The sequence below is a fragment of the Podarcis raffonei genome, chromosome 2, assembly GCF_027172205.1.
Source record: "Podarcis raffonei isolate rPodRaf1 chromosome 2, rPodRaf1.pri, whole genome shotgun sequence".
Classification (NCBI taxonomy): Eukaryota; Metazoa; Chordata; class Lepidosauria; order Squamata; family Lacertidae; genus Podarcis; species Podarcis raffonei.
Window position 1 is genome coordinate 77,206,961 of NC_070603.1, and position 19,508 is coordinate 77,226,468.

At 36.8% G+C, this 19,508-nt stretch overlaps 2 protein-coding genes across 5 annotated transcripts in view; one reads left to right on the forward strand and one right to left on the reverse strand.

Annotated features, from left to right (window-relative positions):
• CENPP (centromere protein P) overlaps positions 1–19,508 on the reverse strand; it is a 163,056-nt gene that overhangs the window by 42,124 nt on the left and 101,424 nt on the right. The window lies entirely within an intron of this gene.
• On the forward strand, positions 987–19,066 carry ECM2 (extracellular matrix protein 2). Of its 3 annotated transcripts, XM_053377628.1 has the most exons (11): positions 987–1,204; positions 2,998–3,035; positions 3,776–4,092; positions 8,615–8,803; positions 10,332–10,892; positions 11,249–11,364; positions 11,761–11,896; positions 13,592–13,749; positions 14,493–14,632; positions 17,060–17,386; positions 18,819–19,066. In XM_053377628.1, the coding sequence occupies exons 3-11, from the start codon at positions 3,798–3,800 to the stop codon at positions 19,042–19,044; spliced, it is 2,148 nt and encodes a 715-aa protein (XP_053233603.1). In that variant the 5' UTR covers positions 987–1,204; positions 2,998–3,035; positions 3,776–3,797; the 3' UTR covers positions 19,045–19,066. The 3 variants fall into 3 exon arrangements, with proteins under 3 accessions (XP_053233603.1, XP_053233602.1, XP_053233604.1); XM_053377627.1 differs by lacking the exon at positions 2,998–3,035; XM_053377629.1 differs by lacking the exon at positions 2,998–3,035 and having other exon boundaries at positions 10,386–10,892.

Below are 19,508 nucleotides of genomic sequence, written 5' to 3' on the forward strand. Positions count from 1 at the left end.
TGTTTTAACATTGAGATTTAATTGTTGTCACCCACCGTGGGACCTTAGGGTAAAGGGTGTGTAATTAATAATATTGATAATGATGATAACAACAACAATAATAACAATGCCTGAAGACCGAAATGTCCCCTCTGACATAATACGAGTTTGCTACATATCATTGAGTTTAGGATTGCTCATGAAGGATAAATGATCACATAAAACAGACCTAAAGTGAAGCACACCTCAACCTTCACAAAATGATAAAATGATACTTTTTTTCCTAATGTGACACTGCCTTTCAAGTTCTAAGCATCTATTATGGCAAATTAAATGATGTGACTTCAAACAAAGGATTGTTCAAAGGTTTTGTTCTGTTAGATGTTTTTAGCATTTTTGAAACTGTGATACACTAAGAAACATATGCCAAACAATGGGAGACTTCACCCCTTTGGCACAAAGAGAACTTGTGAGTAATGTATACTTTCCTTTTTTGGTTAAAAATCCACAGTAGTTTCTACAGAGCTATGTGCAAGTGTCATATTTCAGGACCTAGTTACTCTTTAATGGCAAGGCAAGAAGAAATGCTTCAGTTACTCAGTTTTCAAAGTGCAAAGATTTCTGTTGTGACTAAATCTATTACTTCAAACAAAGCAGAATTTGTATTCTGAATAAAGCCTGCAGCACAGAGGGGAAAATGAGATACAGTGTTAGCAGAGAAACTTGGTCATTACATAAGGAAATAATGAGTTCTTGGGGTGCTTCTACTTAAAATTTATGATACGTATGTAACCTGTAAAATTTATAAACCTACAATGAACTAATACTAAAATGTTTATAAATCAGGATTAAAATTCCTGCAAATGATTATCAAGTTTGAAAATAGTCCTGTTTTCTTTTCCTTATGTAAGCATATTGTTAAAGGAAAGTTTCCAGCTGTGCCTTGTCAGCCTAAGGACCTAAAGTATTGTGCTGCTTTTCATTTTCTCTAAGTGAAGTTTGCACAATTCTCAATAGCTGTATTAGCAGAATCTTTGCACACAGGGCAGAGCAGTGCCTTGTCCCCAGGGAAAGGAACTATTTCAGACCCTAAGGAGTCATCTTACATGTTTCAACATAATTCTACTGTTGCTTTCTTTATTTTAAAGGCAGCCGAAGTTTCTTTCTTTTGCAGCTGGAGATTAAATAACAGCAAGCAGAATCTACTGTTAGATTAGATTACCAGGTAATATATTGCATTTACATTTTAAATTATTGCTTAAAGATTGGTAGATTCATGTGAAATATATGTAAAACTTTGCTTAACAATTTGAGGTTTAAAGTATGATGTACTTGCATATGATAGAACAAATGTCAAATATATTTGCAGAAAGTACTATGTATTTAGTATCATTAATTTTAATAAGCATGAATGCCACCAATAACAGAGTTATATAGCAAAAGAAAATGCAATGTGGAGTACTGTTTATCCATTTTTATGAATAATAGTAGTGTGTTGGCAAAGTTTTAATTGCTATGTAGCTAAATTCACAGCTGTGAAAATATGACATGATAATTAATAACTGTGTTGTATAACTATCAACTCCTTGTTCCTAGATATATTGTGTAAAAGTCCTACTTTTACTGTTTGAACAGTAGTTCATTGGAATATCAAATGTAGTGTTTATGCAATTTAGCTTAGTCTAAGTACCTTTAATGAAGATCAGTTGAAGAAATTAACCATTTCCTCTGCCTTGCTGACAGAAATGTACTAACTATAAAGAATGACCAGCATTCATAATGCAATATTATGGTACCTGGGAAAGTATATTTTTCTCAGCATTCAGTGACATTGTGAAGGATGCATTTGTGCAATGCTGGCCAAATCAGAAGTTACTTCTTGAATGTGGTATGAGAGGGAACAAATAATAGAATCATAGAATTGTAGAGTTGGAAGGAATCGCCAGAGTCATTTAGTCCAACCCCCTGCAATGCAGGAACTTCAAAAAAATCCTGTGCGTAACATGCTCCCAGTCACTGTTGCGCACTCCATTCCCTACTGCTAGGCAGGAAGCAAAGTCTGATTCAGCTGATCACATGTTCATTCCCATAAAACACACACCAGCACAATGAAGAATTGCTATTGCCTTCTTACAGATTTTATGTAAGGATAGTTGGCATGTTATCAAATCTGCTCGTGACTATATGCACATATATGTGAATACATGTTCACAGAGGTATCAATTTGGGGATCTTTACAGCAGTCAGTTGCTGAACCCAGGAGTTACTCAATAGAAACAGTTACATTAGAAATGCCCAAACTACCTTCCATGCCCATAGGAATTAGCAAGAACCAACCAATCTCAATACAAATGAATATACAATATTTATTTCAAAAATGCCTTTGTGGATTGAAGAGCAAGCACAGAGATATAAAAAAGCAAGATGGATCGTTGCTACACATTACACAAACTACCTGAGTCCATATTGCTAGGCCTGTAAGCATAAAGATTCCTACTACACGGACAGTCACTACATTATATGATGTGAAGATGGATGAATTATAGAATTGTAGAGTTGGGAGGGCCCCCAAGAGTCATCTAGTGCAACCCCCTGCAATGCAGGAATCACAGCTAAAGGAAGCTGGTAAAATGTGGGTTTAACGAGGTAACTGATAGGTGGATTTAAAGCTGGTTGACTGACCGAACCCAAAGAGTACTCATTAATGGTTCCTTGTCATCATGGACAAATCCTATATTTGTGCATCTGATTATTTCTGCCTTAAGTGTACAACTTTACATTTGTCCCTATTTAAATTCATTTTATAAGTTGTGGCTTAGTTTTCCAGTCTGTTAAGGTCATCTTGAATCCTGATTATATTTTCTGAGGTATGTATTAGCTACCCTTCCCAGTTTGGTGACATCTGCAAATTTGATAAGCATCCCCTCAATTTCTTCATCAAAGTCATTTATAAAGGTGTCGAACAACATCAAGTCCAGGACAGAATCTTGAGGCTCAACACTTGTCACTTTTTTCCAGGATGACAAGGAACCATTGGTGAACACTCTTTGGGTTCAGTGAGTAAACCAGCTACAAATTCCCCCTTGTCTAGCACCTTTACCAGTTTCTCTGCAAGAATATCATAGGGGACTTTGTCAAAAGCCTTACTGAAATCAAGATATATTACAGACACAGCATTTCCCTGATCCACCAAGCTTGTAACTCTATCAAAAAAGAAAAAAAAGATTAGTCTGGCATAATTTGTTTTTGAGAAACCCATGCTTGCTTTTAGCAAATACAGTACCCTTTTCTAGCTCCTCACAGACTGACTATCTGTTCTAAGACCTTTCCTGGTATGAACAAGGTCCCAGGCAGAATTGTAGTGGAGGCCTCACCACCACCAATTTCAGTGAGTCTGCTGTGAGCATGAATAACATTGGATATAACCTACAGATTTTTACAAATCTACCCTGAGTGTGATTTAGTTGGATACATCCCATATAGTATGTCCTACACTGACAAGCAACAAAAAAGCCCCTTGAGAATCTTGGCAATAGAGAATCATGAAAATAATGTATCAATGCTCCATCCCACATCTTCAGATATTTTAGGCTAGAACAAATCCGTGGCACTTGGTCACACACCTCACTGCCCAATTTAAACTATAGAAAGCTGGTCAAAAAATAGTGGGCATTAATAATCACTGCAACAGCTGGGTACAAACATAATCCACTTCAGAGAACTCTTACCATTTTCTACAGTACTATATCCTACAGTTCCATTAATCTCGAAAACTTCTTTTTTGTGTTTTCTGTAGGATACAACACTAGAAGGAGAAAATGCAAAAAGCAGCACTATTCTGTTACATTCTGCTTGTTTCTCTGTGCATTGCTGTTGTTCAGAATGAACGCAATGTAATGCGTAGGAGGGCAAGGAGGAGAATGCGCTATAGAGGGTTAAGAAAGAGCTCCTCAGGAAATCATAGACTAAACAAGCAACAAGAAATCAAATCCCCAGTCTTTATTACTCCAATACCAAGCATTCCGCTTATTAATATTGATGGTGATATCACTGAAGTATTTGACTCTCTGATTGGTCAGGGTGGACAAGAATCCAGTTACAATATTTTACCAGGTAAGCAGAGAATATTTACTTTATTATTATGCTAACTAAAATGCCAAGCCTATACTCACTCACTTATATACATATATCTGAACTAAAAGTTATTTCTGAGTAGAAATGCAAAGGGTTGTACTATCCATGTATTTACTAAACATATCAATTGCTTCCCAGAATTCTGCAAACCATGTATGTATTTTGCCTGCTGTAGAGAAGTTACAGAAGCTGAGCACCCTGTGCAATGCACTTCTACAACTAAGCAAGAGGGACATGAGTAGCGCTGTGGTCTAAACCACTAGGCCTCTTGGGCTTGCCAATTGGAAGGTTGGCAGTTTGAATCCGTGCAATGGGGTGAACTCCCATTGCTCTGTCCCAGCTTCTGCCAACCTAGCAGTTCAAAAGCATACCAGTGCAAGTAGATAAATAGTTACCACTATGGCGGGAAGCTAAATGGCATTTCCGTGCGATCTGTCACTCATCTCGTTCCTCCATGTGCCAGTAGCAGTTTAGTCATGCTGGCCACATGACCCAGAATGCTGCTTGTGGACAAACGATGGCTCCCTCGGCCTGAAGCGAGATGAGCACTGCACCCCATAGTTGCCTTTGACTGGCCTTAACTGTCCAGGGGTCCTTTACCTTTTTACCTTTTACAACTAAGCACACTAATTTCTCAAGACTGGGTTCTCTTCAATTAATTTTATACCACTGTTCATACAAACATATTTCAAGGCAGCTCAAAATTGGAAACAATAAATTAAACTAATACAAAAACACAATTCAAACAAAAGATTTATATGTTGACTAAGCTTTTGTTATTACAACACCAATGCCAAAGAACAAGATATGCTTTCAAAATACTGCTTTTCTCAATAGATAGTAAATAAAAATCAGTTCCAAATTATTCATTTTTTTCTTTTTGTCCTTTACTCCTTCTTTAAAACAATAATCCAAGAAACAGGCAAAGTATTCTCCTTCATATTCTCATAACCTTGCTAGCAAAACACATGGAATTGAGTGAACTATTCACTAAGTCAGCTTCAGCACATAGTTTCAGCTCTTCATTGTTGAAGTATTGAATCTAATCCAGCAATTGGACAGTTCTCCAGTTAACATTTCCACTACCAATAAATGGGCAAACTGTGCATGATCCAAAACCCATCTGTGACTCATAAACAATGACAAGAAACCAACCTCTTAAATATGTATGCATTATATAGCAGAGATAAATATGAAGCAATGGTCCAAAAAGGGGGAGGGGGGAGTTTGATCAATTCTCACAGTCTCAGCAGGTATGAATCATGCCCCAGCAATGAACTGCTGAAGAAATGCATTCCACATGTTCTATCATCCAGAATGCTCTTGCCCCCTTACTGCAATTCAATCATAAACTCCCAGAGTATCCTTCAGAATGCAGTGATGCTTTTCTCAGCTAAAGTTCCTCCTATATAGTGAAAGGTATAATTTCTCACAAAGAAACAATGTGAAGAATAACACTCTTTGCATGGTAACGTATTAAATAACATTTTTCAAAACTGAAATGTTTGTGGTAGAAACAAACTATCCTAACAATCTATATGGGAAAGGGTGAGTAAAAATATAAAATAAATATGTGTCTCACCAATAATAACAGAATCCACAAATGGGGAGTTTAAATTGGAAACTTTAATATAAAAGTGAAAACAGAAACATACATATGCTGTCAACTCCTCCTATTAGTAACCCCATACCCTGCTTTATAATGCAACTAGTTTATATAACACTAGTTGAAAAAGTTCAGAATGACATATACGCATTGCAATTTATCAAGAAGTTACTGCAAACTTAGCAGTATATGACAATGTGAATATATCTACTACATTGCGGTCACTAAGGTGCCAGCTTGGCTAAAAATTGACCATTCTAACCATGCAACTGGTTGAGAAAACTCCTCTTGCCCCAAACGGCATTTGGCCACTTTAGAGAATTGTATTACTGTTGCATATGAAACTGGATCATCTTCGAACATATATTCACCCTTCCTTCTAAGGCATGCTAAACATTGTGTTGGACAAATAATGTCAACTTTAATAGAAATGGCTATGATAAAAAAAAATCTGATCAGAAATGATAGAGAACTATCATGTCCCATTTATACTATACATTGCTGATTGAAAACTGTTCATTTTGAGACATTTTTTAAACATTAAACACAACTGGCAATACATGTACCAAGCATTTCATTAACTATTTCAAATCTTCCTGTCAGAAATCATCAGCTGAAGTAATATGTGGTTTCCTCCTTTCCCCATTGATTCTTGTCTTTTTAAAACTGGAATTTTACCCAAAAGCTGAGCTAAAACCACTAGACATTTTAGCTGGAATATTGGATCTGTACCATATTTCCAAAGGTTGAAGGCATTGAGATATCTGCCAATGATTTAAACCACAAGGTATTTTTCTAGTCTAGTATTTAGAATACAAGTTAAGGTCAGATTTGGAAAGAAGCCTATTTAACAACAGATCCTATAATCAATCTTATATCCATATTATTTTTTTTAAGAAAGATCATAAGCATCTCTGGCTTTAGCAGAACTCCACATCTTTCTTTCTTAAAATCTTCTTTTGTGTTTTCTTTTCATGATTCACATGTTAATAATATATATGTAGTGTGTAGACTACAAGCAAGCTTTTTCAATTGAACTAGCGATACTCTCTGTTCCATTACCCCTCTTCCTAGCCTAGTCCTACAATCAGAATTCTTTGATGGTGGCTTAGCGATTAGCAAGCCTTAACACTGCACTCAGTGACCCCTGCAAGTAGCTTTCCTACTTCTGTCTGATGGTGATAAGGAGATCTTGCATGTGAGGGCTGGTACCTGATCCATAACTATAATTATGGCATGGTGGCTAACCTTTGGTCTTTCATATGTTGCTAGACTATGAATCTCCTGATTGTTGGCATCTGCCTGTCTCAAGAGACAATGGAGCGTGCCTCTAGGGGTGAAGTCAAACTGCTGGAGAATCACAGTGCTTGCTGTGGCTGCAGAGGCCGGAAACACTCCAAATCCCTAGCATGTGCTAGGCCATGCTAGGGAATTGGAGACCCACAACAGCTGGAGAACAACTGATTAACAACTCCAGCTCTATACTGCACAAAGTAGGTGTACCAAAAGGTAGCAAGTAACTTCTGAGACACATGTCTGATATATGAAAACAACCAAGCAAGCTTTGTTAGGGTTGTCAACTATTATCATATGAAATTAAGTCCTAATCTTGTATTTCTTAACTGTTGGATGAGGATTAACATCAGGTGCTTGGAAAGTAGTGCATTTCCTTTTAGAGTTTTAGGAATGACCACTACCCACCCTGTTTTGAATGGCAAAACTGATTATGCTCCTGTAAAATGCTTCCTACTGTAGTACCTGAAACCCAAGCTACCAGGATTGCAAACTATACCAAATAAACAAGAAAAAAACACAGTAACATCAGTAAAAACAATCTAAACACTAGACATATTAAAGAAGCAGAAAAAGCAGAACCATGAAATTCTGCAAAAGCTTGTTGAAATAAAACTTTTCAATTACTATTTGGTGGGTGAAGTTGCTAATTTCCATTGGCATATTGTGGACCTCTCTTGAGTTTAGCTAGCTTTTTTAGACTAAGGACTTGGATTGTTGATCAACAGAAGTTAACAGGCAGTGTAGAAGGCCAAGTAAGTTTATTTCTGTAGCAGAGTATACTCTTACAAACATGTACACTAATTTAAAATTTAGGTGATAAAAAACTAAGCCTACATGTAAATCTCAATAATGTAATAAGACCAATTAATTGTAGAGGTTAGGGTTATAGATTTAGAGATACTATCTATGTGATAACAAACCTCCTTACAATGTTAAATAGAACTTATTTTGATATAAAATAATGCAATTCATGTTTGGTAATCAAACCACCAGGATAGACAGGTGGCTACAACCACACAATCTTTTTGTCAACTATATCTAAATTAAAAATATTTCTATATTAAAGATATTAACAAAAAAGTATAATTTACATGGCTCTACCAAGACAGGACATGACCCCTCAATTACATCATCCAATTCTTTATTATTTCTTTCTTTAATTTATAATAGTCCCTCTTCTAAGAGCTGAATGCAGTTTACATGGTACTTTACACATAAACATTTACTCTTGTAAAAACCCTATGTCGTGTGCTAGGGTGAGAAATAGTGCTAGCTTGAGTTTATCCAGCTTGAGGTTATCCAGTGAGCTTCATGGCTGAGTGGGGATTTGATCTTGGGTCTACCGGAGACCTAGTCTGACACCACGCTGTATCTCCCATGTTGGATACATACCAAGGATGGTGTGTAGCATCCTTCTTGTCCATGCACAGTTGTCTTCAACATTAATTTGGCTGGGGAGTCTTTGCTCATGCATACACTAGAGCCCCCACAGAGATTTGTATGAAGTTGGGTATCTGGAAAACCAACCCACCAAATGTTTTAATTTACCAATACTTTTTATACCAATTTTAAAACTTGCTTTTGTTTTCCATTTATCAGGAAAAGAAAATAAATGTTTTGCAAATGGGATGATTATGTATGATAAGTCTGTGTGGTCTCCTAAACCCTGTGTTACGTGCCTCTGCTCAAAAGGAAAGGTGTTGTGTGATGAAACTTTGTGCCATCCTCTGACGTGTCACAATACCAAGATACCTGAAGGAGAGTGTTGCCCAGTGTGTATGGATATTGGTACAGTATATTGATTTTTTTTGCATACTTCAGACACACAGTATATATACAGGATACAATTTAGTGTAAGTAATGTAATCCTTTGAATATGTGCAACTGCTAAAAGGCAATGAAATTAGGAATTATTCATTAACCTTTTAGTATTTGTATAGATTATGGTAGGCTGTATATGTACACAGGCATTTCCACTGGGGATATCTACTGCTGTCCTGATTGTCCATGATGATGGTGGCATCTTTTTTTGACCCTGTCAGCGCAGCAACTAAGCCAACAGACACTCTTACCCATATGGAAATGTCAGCAGACATGAACAGCAAATCTGCATAAACTTAACTGAGTCACAAGCCCATGAACAGATCTGCCTGCTTTCCTCCTCCCTCCCTCCAGTGAGGAAACAATCCACAATGCAGCTGACTTAACGTTATATCTGAATCAGGATTTGTGGTTTGTTTCTCCCAAGCAAACATTGATCAGGATGCCTAGTTTGGTTTATCTTGGTTTGTTTAAAGGGAAATAAACCATGGACACTGGTTCTGATGTAATACTACATCACCCACTCCATGCTTGCGTTTTCCTACTGGAGGAAGGGAGAAGCAAAGCAGGAAAGCTCAAGCTGCATGTAGTAGCACATAGCTCATGCATAAACTAATTTCCTAATAGTTTATGGTTTAGTGATGTGTCCAAACATTGCCAGTGTGTAAGCACATGCTGCCATTAAATCAAAGGTGGGAAACAAAGCAGGATAATATACATTTTGCATTTGAATTTTTCCTTCATAATTTTGAGTTAATAACTGGAAAATTATATAGCCATTGGCACTACTGTCGAAAAGGGCAATCACCTGCAACCTAAATGCTACCTTACCCTCAGATATTGAATTGAATTACATCATCTAGATGACTAAGTTCTTGGGCCAGTTTAGCTGTCATTATGGCAAAGGTCTTCATCTTTCCCAACTTTTTTTGTTTGTAGTCACCAGTTGCACTCACTAGAATGTAGCTCAACATATTATACTTCACAAATACCACCATTTAGGAAAAATCCCATTATTGAATTTGTGAGTCACAACAGATAATCATCCAATCCATTAATTCAACATCCTTGTCTAAAATTTATATATTCAAACAAGGAACAAATATATGATAAGATTTTGTAAAAAATAAATAAATCTTGTTTAAGACTTCAATATTAATGTCATAAGCTAACAACTAGTTCAAAGATTTAAGATAGGATTTCAAGACACAGAACTAAAAAGTGTTTAGGTAAAATTACCAGACACCTTAACTCAGTCTGTATATATGTATGTGTGTAAACATACAAAAAACGCACCAGCAAAACCACTGTAATTTTCTTATCTTAGGGATTTTATGCACAATACTGCATTTTATTAATATTCTTCACTATAATAGAATAATTATTCTCTTCAAGCACATATATACTAATGCTTGCTACTAAAAACTGTGTTATCATTTTTCTTTATATTGGTATCGACTGTCCACTTTCAACACCATGACCTCCTTGCATTCAGAGCTAAGTACTATTTCACTAGGTGACACATCTGAATTTTCTGGTGATAATCTAGAGCCCAATGACCATACTGATCCAGTCTTGTACAACCTACAAGATCAAAATGCTGAAAAGAAGGGAAAACAACTTGAAAAGAAAGAAATTACTATAAAAGATAAAGAGACCCAGCAAAGAAGAAAAAGCCACGAACAGAAGGAAAAACATGGACACACAAAGGATCAAAGGGAAGATGAGAAGATGAGAGCAGCAGAAGAAAGGAGAAGAGCATATGAAGAAGAAGAGTTAAGAATAGAAAAAGGACTCAAGAAAGAGGAAGAAGAAAATGAAGAAGAAAGTGAACAACCTGAAGGAAGTGAGGAAGAAGAAAAAGAGGAGGAAGATGTTTTGCGTGGTGATGTATTCAGAATGCCGCCTCGTTTCCCAATTCCCGAGCCTTCTACTGAAGTGCCTACTTTGCCAACCGGATGCTCCATCCTAGACAACACAATCAGCTGTGTTAATGCCAAACTCAAACAAATACCACCAATCATGGATGCAGAGCTTACAAGCATAGAGCTTGTAGGTAAGGAAAAAAACTGACCTGTTTATTATAATAATTTTCAAATGCATCCCACATTAATGTTAGCTCTACTATTTCTATTTGCACCGGACAACTAATGTCCAATGTTCTCATTGTAAAAATTGGAGGAGGGAGGGGACAATGTGATGTAAGTTTTGATATTCCTTGCTTGGCTACATCAAAATCCTTGCTTCGTTGGTTTATGAAGAAGCAATATGGAGACACCGTAATGTTTACTTGACACTAAATATGGTACTAAGCATCTGTGTGATAAAACCATAAGGGAAATGGAAAACGATTAAGAAATGGAAGTGAGTCTTAAAATTCCTATTGCTATTACACACCTTTCTTTTCCCTAGGTAATACTATAACTTCCATCCCAGATGAAGCTTTTAATGGGATTCCCAATTTGGAAAGGATTGATCTTCGTAGAAATAATATCACATCATCTGGCATAGGTCCACGGGCATTTAAAGTAAGAAAATCTAGGGTTTTTAATTTCTTTGTGTGTGTGTCAATGTATAGCAATGGCTGTTTTGCTGAAATTGTTTGTCAAAGAATCCATGAGAGTACATTAATGAATACTCTGCAACTCTTCACAATTGCAATCAATAATGAAATCATTGACAAAACAAAGTGAGATCTGGGGATATTTTGTGAGAATTACTACTTTCACAGGTTAGGGAGGTGAAAATTATTGACTTCAATTTAATTTTAAATTCCCCATGTGCTAGTGTAGCCAACGCAGGCCACATACAGTAATATTCATAAAGCACACATGAACCTAAAGCAAACAGTGCTAGAAAAAATATTTTAAAACTTAAAAATCAAAGTTAATTCGATTTCTCAATTTGTATCTTCCCCAACACAGATATTGAAGAATTTGCAACGTTTATATTTGGATGGAAATGCACTAGTACATATTCCGATTGGTTTGCCATCAACTTTAGAAGAACTTAAAATAAACGAAAACCAACTACATGCAGTTGATGAATACAGCTTTGAAGGTATATTGTAACTGTGAATGCAGATGACTAAGGTAATAAAAGCTTACAAATTCATGGCAAGAAAAAAAGTAGGTGGAACAAAAGTATTTTCCCAGAGACTGTAGGAGTGGACCATGTACATATATTTTTAAACATGGGAACTGCACTCTTTGTTTTATCACACTGACAAATCTGATTGTGCACAAAGTTGTTTTTCCAGTACTTAGCTACACGCTTTACAAGAGGGACAACCACCCTCTACTCAGATGCATAAGAATGTAGCTGTAGCCTTGATTTTTACCCAGTAATCTGCCTAGAGGAGAGATACTAGGTTGCATACTCTTTTTAATTCCACCTACTCTATAGAACGCAGGTGGCGCTGTGGTCTAAACCACAGAGCCTAGGGCTTGCCGATCAGGAAGGTCAGCGGTTCGAATCCCCGCTCCTGTTGCTCGGTCCCTGCTCCTGCCAACCTAGCAGTTTGAAAGCACGTCAAAGTGCAAGTAGATAAATAGGTACTGCTCCAGCGGGAAGGTAAATGGCATTTCCGTGTGCTGCTCTGGTTTGCCAGAAGCAGCTTAATCATGCTGGCCACATGACCCGAAAGCTGTTCGCTGGCTCCAGTCGTTCATGACTGGACCTAACAGTCAGGGGTCCCTTTACCTTTTCATTTATAGAAATGTATGTAAGCTGCCTTAGGATGGCTTTTCCTGAAAGTGAGTCTAAAAATACTGGAAGTCAATAGATTATTTATTTATTTCATAAAATATATACTGCTGACTGTAAGAAAAACCTCAAAACAAAGTTTACAAATAGAAATTGTGTACTGGTGTGGCTAAAGCATGTAAATTACCCGGTTCAGAATGTGAACTGATCTAGCTCTTAATGCTGAAAAGCAGTATGAACAGAACATTATTTCCCTCAAAATTTGTTTATAGTTTGGAATGCAAAATAGTACACATTATGTTCATTTTGCTACTTATAAATTGTTCAAAATACATACCTTCTTTTTTAAGACCAAATATCTTCTAAGGCATTAGTTGCTGATAACAGAGAATCTGGTTAGTTTTAAAAGTCCGTTGCCAATGACTCATTTGCAATATCCAGATGCCACCTTTGTGAAATTAAGTACCTTCTTGGGGGCACCCTAAAGTGCTGCTATAGGATGAACCTCCCCTGGCCCAAGAAGGACTGCAGCAGATCCGGAAGACCTGAGGCTCCCCTGTTTCTCACAATAGGAGATAGAAATGGGGGATGAGAGATCCTCCTTATGAAGGATAGGAACTTTTATTTTAATCATAGCACAAAGGGTAAAAAATAAGTCTGGTGATCAGACTCTGAACAAGGCACAGTTATATTTTCAATGCATGTGGTTTCTACTTGAAAGCTAGAATAAAAAATTAGTGTATTCTATAATTCTCGTGTATTATATTTATTCCTAATTTATTTAAATTTACTATAATCATAGTTGTGTCTTAGTGAACCAATAATAAACAAGTGTGGATAATTATAAATTGTATTCAAATAAACATGAAGTTCTCCTGCTATTATTAAATAACATTAGGATTAAAATTTCTCTCTGATATTTTGGAGGCATAGGTCAATGAGAAGAGAAATTGGTTAGAATATGAAATACCAATATTCAGATTCTTTTTTTGCCCTGAATCTTACTGGATGAGCACAAACACTTCACCATGATTGCTTTATTTTCTAAAGGTTTAGAAAAGTTGGTGACACTGGAATTAGAAGGCAATAAACTCAACGAAGCTAATGTTAGTCCACTAGCCTTTCAACCTTTGAAGAGCCTGTCTTATTTGCGCCTTGGACGGAATAAATTTAGGACCATTCCACAGCGCCTTCCCAATTCTATTGAGGTAAGGTTTTTTCAAAATAAAAAAGATGATCTGCTTCCTTTTCCATAATAGTCAGGTCCTCTAGGTGACCTATCCTGATTTGCTTGCACAAGGCTTACTGTAGAGGTTAGGTTTAGCATTCCTTCTGTTTGTTTGTGAGGCAGGTATATGACAATCAACGTTCATCCAGATATGCTTGTGGGACATTAATATGTTGTCCTGCTAATCACTTGTTTGTTCCATACTTTTAAATGCATTTTCCATCACTTTCCTAATAGCAAAACCTCATTTTTTAAAAGTGAATTTGTTGCACCAGAGCAACAGAGAACTTTAAATTTCCTGGCATGTGCAAGAATCTCATATCCCCCATCCCCCCATGGCACAAAATACTGTGAGATTGGAGACAACCTTAAGCTTTGATCCTGGGCATGCTTATTCATTAGTAATTGCCAATAATTTCAAAAGCAATGAGTCAGGATTGCAGTCCAAGGGCAGGTTTAGGGACATGGGGAAAATAGATACAGTACTCAATCACACAACCCATGCAACATATGAAGGGGGAACTTGGGCTTCTCCCCCTTTCATTTGGAACTAATGCCTCTTAACTAACTTTGTCTGGAAACAAGGAACAACTTTGTTGCCACTTTTGGAAAATAAGTAAAGCAGCTTTACGCCACATATTCTACATTTTAAAATAACCACTTTAATGTATTATACAATACACTTTTTACATATTTCCTTCTTTTACCATGCATTCTAAATAGGAATTATATCTCGATAATAACCAAATTGAAGAAATTACAGAAGTTTGCTTTAATCATACCAGAAATATAAACACAATTGTTCTGAGGCACAACAAATTAGAAGAAAGCAGAATAGCTCCTCTGGCATGGATCAATCATGAGTAAGTGTAAACTTTGTGTTATTTTCCAATCACAACATTTAATTAATTAAAGTATAGAATAAAGAAGTTGTACTACATAGAAGATGGAGGTTCCACAAATGTTTTTCTTGGCATATTAACCAACTATTTGCTGGTATACAAAGAGAACTTGGGAGAGAAGAGTGTGGTCTTCTTACCGTGCTTCCTTTTGGAGAAGGCAGAGCAGTGAGAGACACACATGCTGCTTCTGCTTCCTGTAGAAAGGTCAGGGCAATTTGAAACTAACTCCAATGTCCCACCCCCAGTCTACTAGCACAGTACAGGGTACTAGGGTATTTTTCATCACTTTGCACAGAACTTTGTAGGAAGATGGCTTCAGTGAAAATACATTTCTCAATTACTTGATGTGATGTGGGATATAAGTAACTTCACAAACGACTCTTTCTAACATGATGGAAGGACTTTGTGTATTTCCTTCTAAACATCCAAAGTGAGAGAAAATCCTTTCTCCTGTCCCAGTGAGTCTTCTGTGCATGCCAATGGATTTGGGGGCTGTGCTGGCTCTTGCTTGATTTTGCACAGAATTTCTGGAGAACAGAACAAGTCCCTTACACTGTTCTATCTTCAGGACAATTTTATTTCCAGACCCTTTCTCTCCAGATTGCTCTGCTCTTAGAGAACTACTGAGGAGTGGAGAGGGCCAACAATGATCATGATAGCAACATGGCAAATGAATTTGTAGACCTCTGACCCAGAAAACTGTCACCTTTAAAAAATATCAAACTATTCCATACTCCCCAGGCGAGCTTATTTTTGGATTTTGACAACATATACCACGCAGGTGTCTAGTTTACTTACAGCCAAATTATAAACACCGGAAGCATCTTCCTCTGAAGAAAGGAACTCTTGTGTTTTTTTATTCTTGGTGTTAATGAGATAGTTATTCACTGTAAGCAGGTTACATTCTACCAATCTATCTCAGTAGATAGTAGAATCCCGATGTCTGGAGGAAAATGTCCAGTATACCTGAAGGAGCATCTCCACACCCATCGTTCTGCCTGGACACTGAGGTCCTGTGCTGAGGGCCTTCTGGCGGTTCCCTTGATGCGAGAAGCCAAGTTACTGGGAACCAGACAGAGGGCCTTCTTGGTAGCGGCACCCACCCTGTGGAACGCCCTCCCACCAGATGTCAAAGAGAAAAACAACTACCAGACTTTTGAAAGACATCTGAAGGGCAGCCTGTTTAGGGAAACTTTTAAAGTTTAATAGACTATTGTATTTTAATATTTTGTTGGAAGCCGCCCAGAGTGGCTGGAGAAACCCAGCCTGATGGGCAGGGTATAAATAAATAAATAAATAAATAAATAAATAAATAAATATTATTACTTTTTACTGCTTTTTGTGCAAAAATGCCTCTGATCATATACAACATAGATTCATACAATCCAACAATAAAACTACTGACCAATTAAAACATTTCAATCCAAAGTACACAAACCAGGACTCTGGATGGAGATAGATAATGCTATCATCCTGGCAATAATATATATTGTTTCTTCCTTCAAAGGGAAATGCATTTGAACACTTGAGATTTCTGATGTGTCAAGTATTACAAATTGTATTTAAAAAAACTTGACTAATGAGATAACTGAGAGTGGGGAGAGTGGTTTTAACTCCAAAAGAGTACTTTAGCACAGATGTCCTGAACTAATGGAAGAGAGGAAAATTAAATAGAAGGTTTGGCCTATGAATGTGACTATAGTTATTATTCTTTTTCTTATACAGACTTGAGCAATCTGTCAGATCCTGGACAGTGACAGTTATGTAAACATGTTTGGACAATAGCTATGGGAAAAGAGTAGGTGGTAGGGAAAAAGTTCTCTTTAGTGTGAATTTGTTTTGGAGAGCTGAGATATGCCCTTTGACTTTTTACAGTCCTGCCCTTTTATTAATTAGTGCAGAGTAGAATGTACTGCAGGCTGAAAACTACCAGTTGCTATGACAAAGAAGAGCTGCTCTCAGGCAACCCAAATAATTCACCATTTCTCCTTATAGCCTGCTAACTCTTTATGGCTAGAAAGCAGGATGGCAGCCCATCCCTGCCTTGTACATGCAAAAATGCCCATGGATGGTTATGAAGATAGAAAGAAGTACTGCCAGTGTGGTGTAAGTGGTTAAAGCAGCCTTTCTTAACCTTGGGTCCCCAGATGTGGTTAGATGACAACTCCAAGCATCCCTGACCACTCGTCCTGCAAACTAGAAATGACGGGAGTTGGAGTTTTAGAGCCAAACAACATATGGTACAAATATTCCCCAAATGGTTTCCAGAAAAATAGATAAGACTGTACGCTTCCAATCTTCCTGAACTCTTAAAATGCATGTTATGTATGAAGACAAAATTATTTACTTTATGCTCTTACTTTTTAATATCTTTTCACTTTATTTTAGGAACCTGGAATCTATTGATCTTTCTTACAATAATATATATCATGTTCCCTCCTATCTGCCAAAGTCATTGGTGCACCTTGTGCTTATAGGCAACCAAATTGACAGAATCCCAGGATTTGTATTTGGACACATGAGGCCAGGGCTGGAATATCTGTACCTTTCATTTAACAAACTTGATGATGAGGGAATTGATCCTGTGTCATTCTATGGGGCATATCACTCTCTAAGAGAAGTCTTCTTAGATCACAACCAACTGAAGTCTGTACCACTTGGAATTGCAGAAATGAGATCCTTAAATTTTCTGAGGCTCAACAATAACAAAATAAGGTAAATAAATAAATACACATCTTAATTGTAAATACAATAATGTTATACTGGCTTTCTATTATAAATGTTCAAACACAGCAAATCATGGTTTATGGAATTCTTGCTTACTTCTTTAACTGAATCTTTGAAGGCCACTAGTGCAAGACATTGTTGATTCAATAGGTCATACTGATCCCAATAATTGGGATGCCATATTTTAGGTGGTCCTGTTTCACTTCCAGACCAATGGTCCCTCAAACTCTGAAGCCCCCTACTAGATGACTTTGTGGAAGACTGATTTTATGAACCTCAATTAACCCCGATGGCAAGACTGAATATCCACATTCAGATGCAGCATAGCTCTGAATTGCAGATGCTGGGGGAAAAGCCATGAGGAGGGATGTTGCCTTCCTACTCTGTTTACCCTGGATGGGCACTGAGGGAAACAAATGCTGAACTAGATGGGCCTTTAATCAAATATGGCAAGGCTCTTCTTTTGTTCTAACTAGTTATTGTTGAGCAGTAGTCATCTGAAAATTCCACAGTGAAGTGTAAATAAGCATACCACATTCTTCAGACCAAACTTTCCTTAACAATCCAAGGATGGTGCCTGACATGCACTTAGGACATTTAAAATTATAGTGGTTGAACATCAGACTACAGCAGAAAGAAAATAGTATGCTCCCATTAAGTCTTTTTTCATTTTCTTTTCCATATGAAGATGGCAAACAGCAGTAGGAAATGCTCAGATACATTCTTCACAAAGCCCACAATATAGAAGATCATTGAATAAATAACTGCATATATTAGATTTATATCACCTTATTTCCAAACAGGAAATTAGATTTATATCACGTTATTTCCAAACAGGTTTACATGGCCTGAGCATGTAAAAGCAACATGGTATGAGGATAGCAGCATTCCCATTTATCAGCAACATTTGGTATCGAGAAAGTAAGAGGCTGTCTAACCCTCAAAAGCAGGATAGGAAGTATGTGGTACTGTCATGAATAAAAATACTGTCTAAATTTTAGGCCAGTATTAAGAAATAACAAATGTGAAGGTTGACCAAGTTTTCTAAATGAGTGAACCAAATTTCCTGTTCTGAGGATTTTCTGCAATGCTGCATAGGTTTCTAAATGTGACTAGACATCAAAACATGTGTACACAAACAGAAAACACACATGTATGTTGTAGAGGTACATACTGTGTTCATGTTTTTAGTAGTGTGTGCTATGTGTGCAAATGACAAAATGCTTGATAGTGGCTTATAATATGCCTAACCAGAATATCTGGGGACCCATAAAATGAAAAATTCTGGATACAGCTCTGTGTTTTTTTCACACTTTTTACAATAGTTTCCATCTTGAAAATGAGCTGCAAAGAAAAAGGAAATTTGCTAGCAAAATGTAATAGTTAATCTCCTTTAACTATTTCATATATGGTTTTACAGAACAGTCCCTACTGAGCGCATCTGTAGGAGTAGGTCGGATAATGAAGAGGAGGAGGAGGAGGAGGAAGATGATGACAGCGAAGAGAATCATGATTATGAAGATTCACAATTAGAACACCTTCATCTTGAATATAATTACATCAATACAAGGGAACTTTCACCATATGCTTTTTCATGTGTCAGATCATATTCTAGTGTGATTCTGAAACCTCAGAAGAGCAAATAAAAAAACTGTTTTTGCATGTAAATACTATAATTAGAATATTTGTTCTCCACAAGCAAGAAAACCAAAGCACAAATTATGAAAGGTGCCTCAGCACTATTACTTAACAGTATTATTTATTATTAATGAAGGGTAAGGTATAATTGTAGGAATATCTCCAGGAAGCTGGCCGTGTACATGCCTAGAAATATACTTGCAGCCTATTTTTCACTTCTAGTAAGATAAATATTGCATACCAATGTGATAAGTGAGTACAAGATAGATTCTTGAACTTCATTGACCTTCTGATTTTCCTCAAAAAGTTGACTTGATAAATATTTTCAATGCAATGAATTATAACCCTACAGAGAGGGGAGGGCTGTGTGTGTGTGTGTTTGGAATTGCATTTCAAATTAAGAAAATACTGTAAAATGCACATATAAATTAAGACAGTACCAAATGTAGAACATTTGGGGCCTCTTCATACA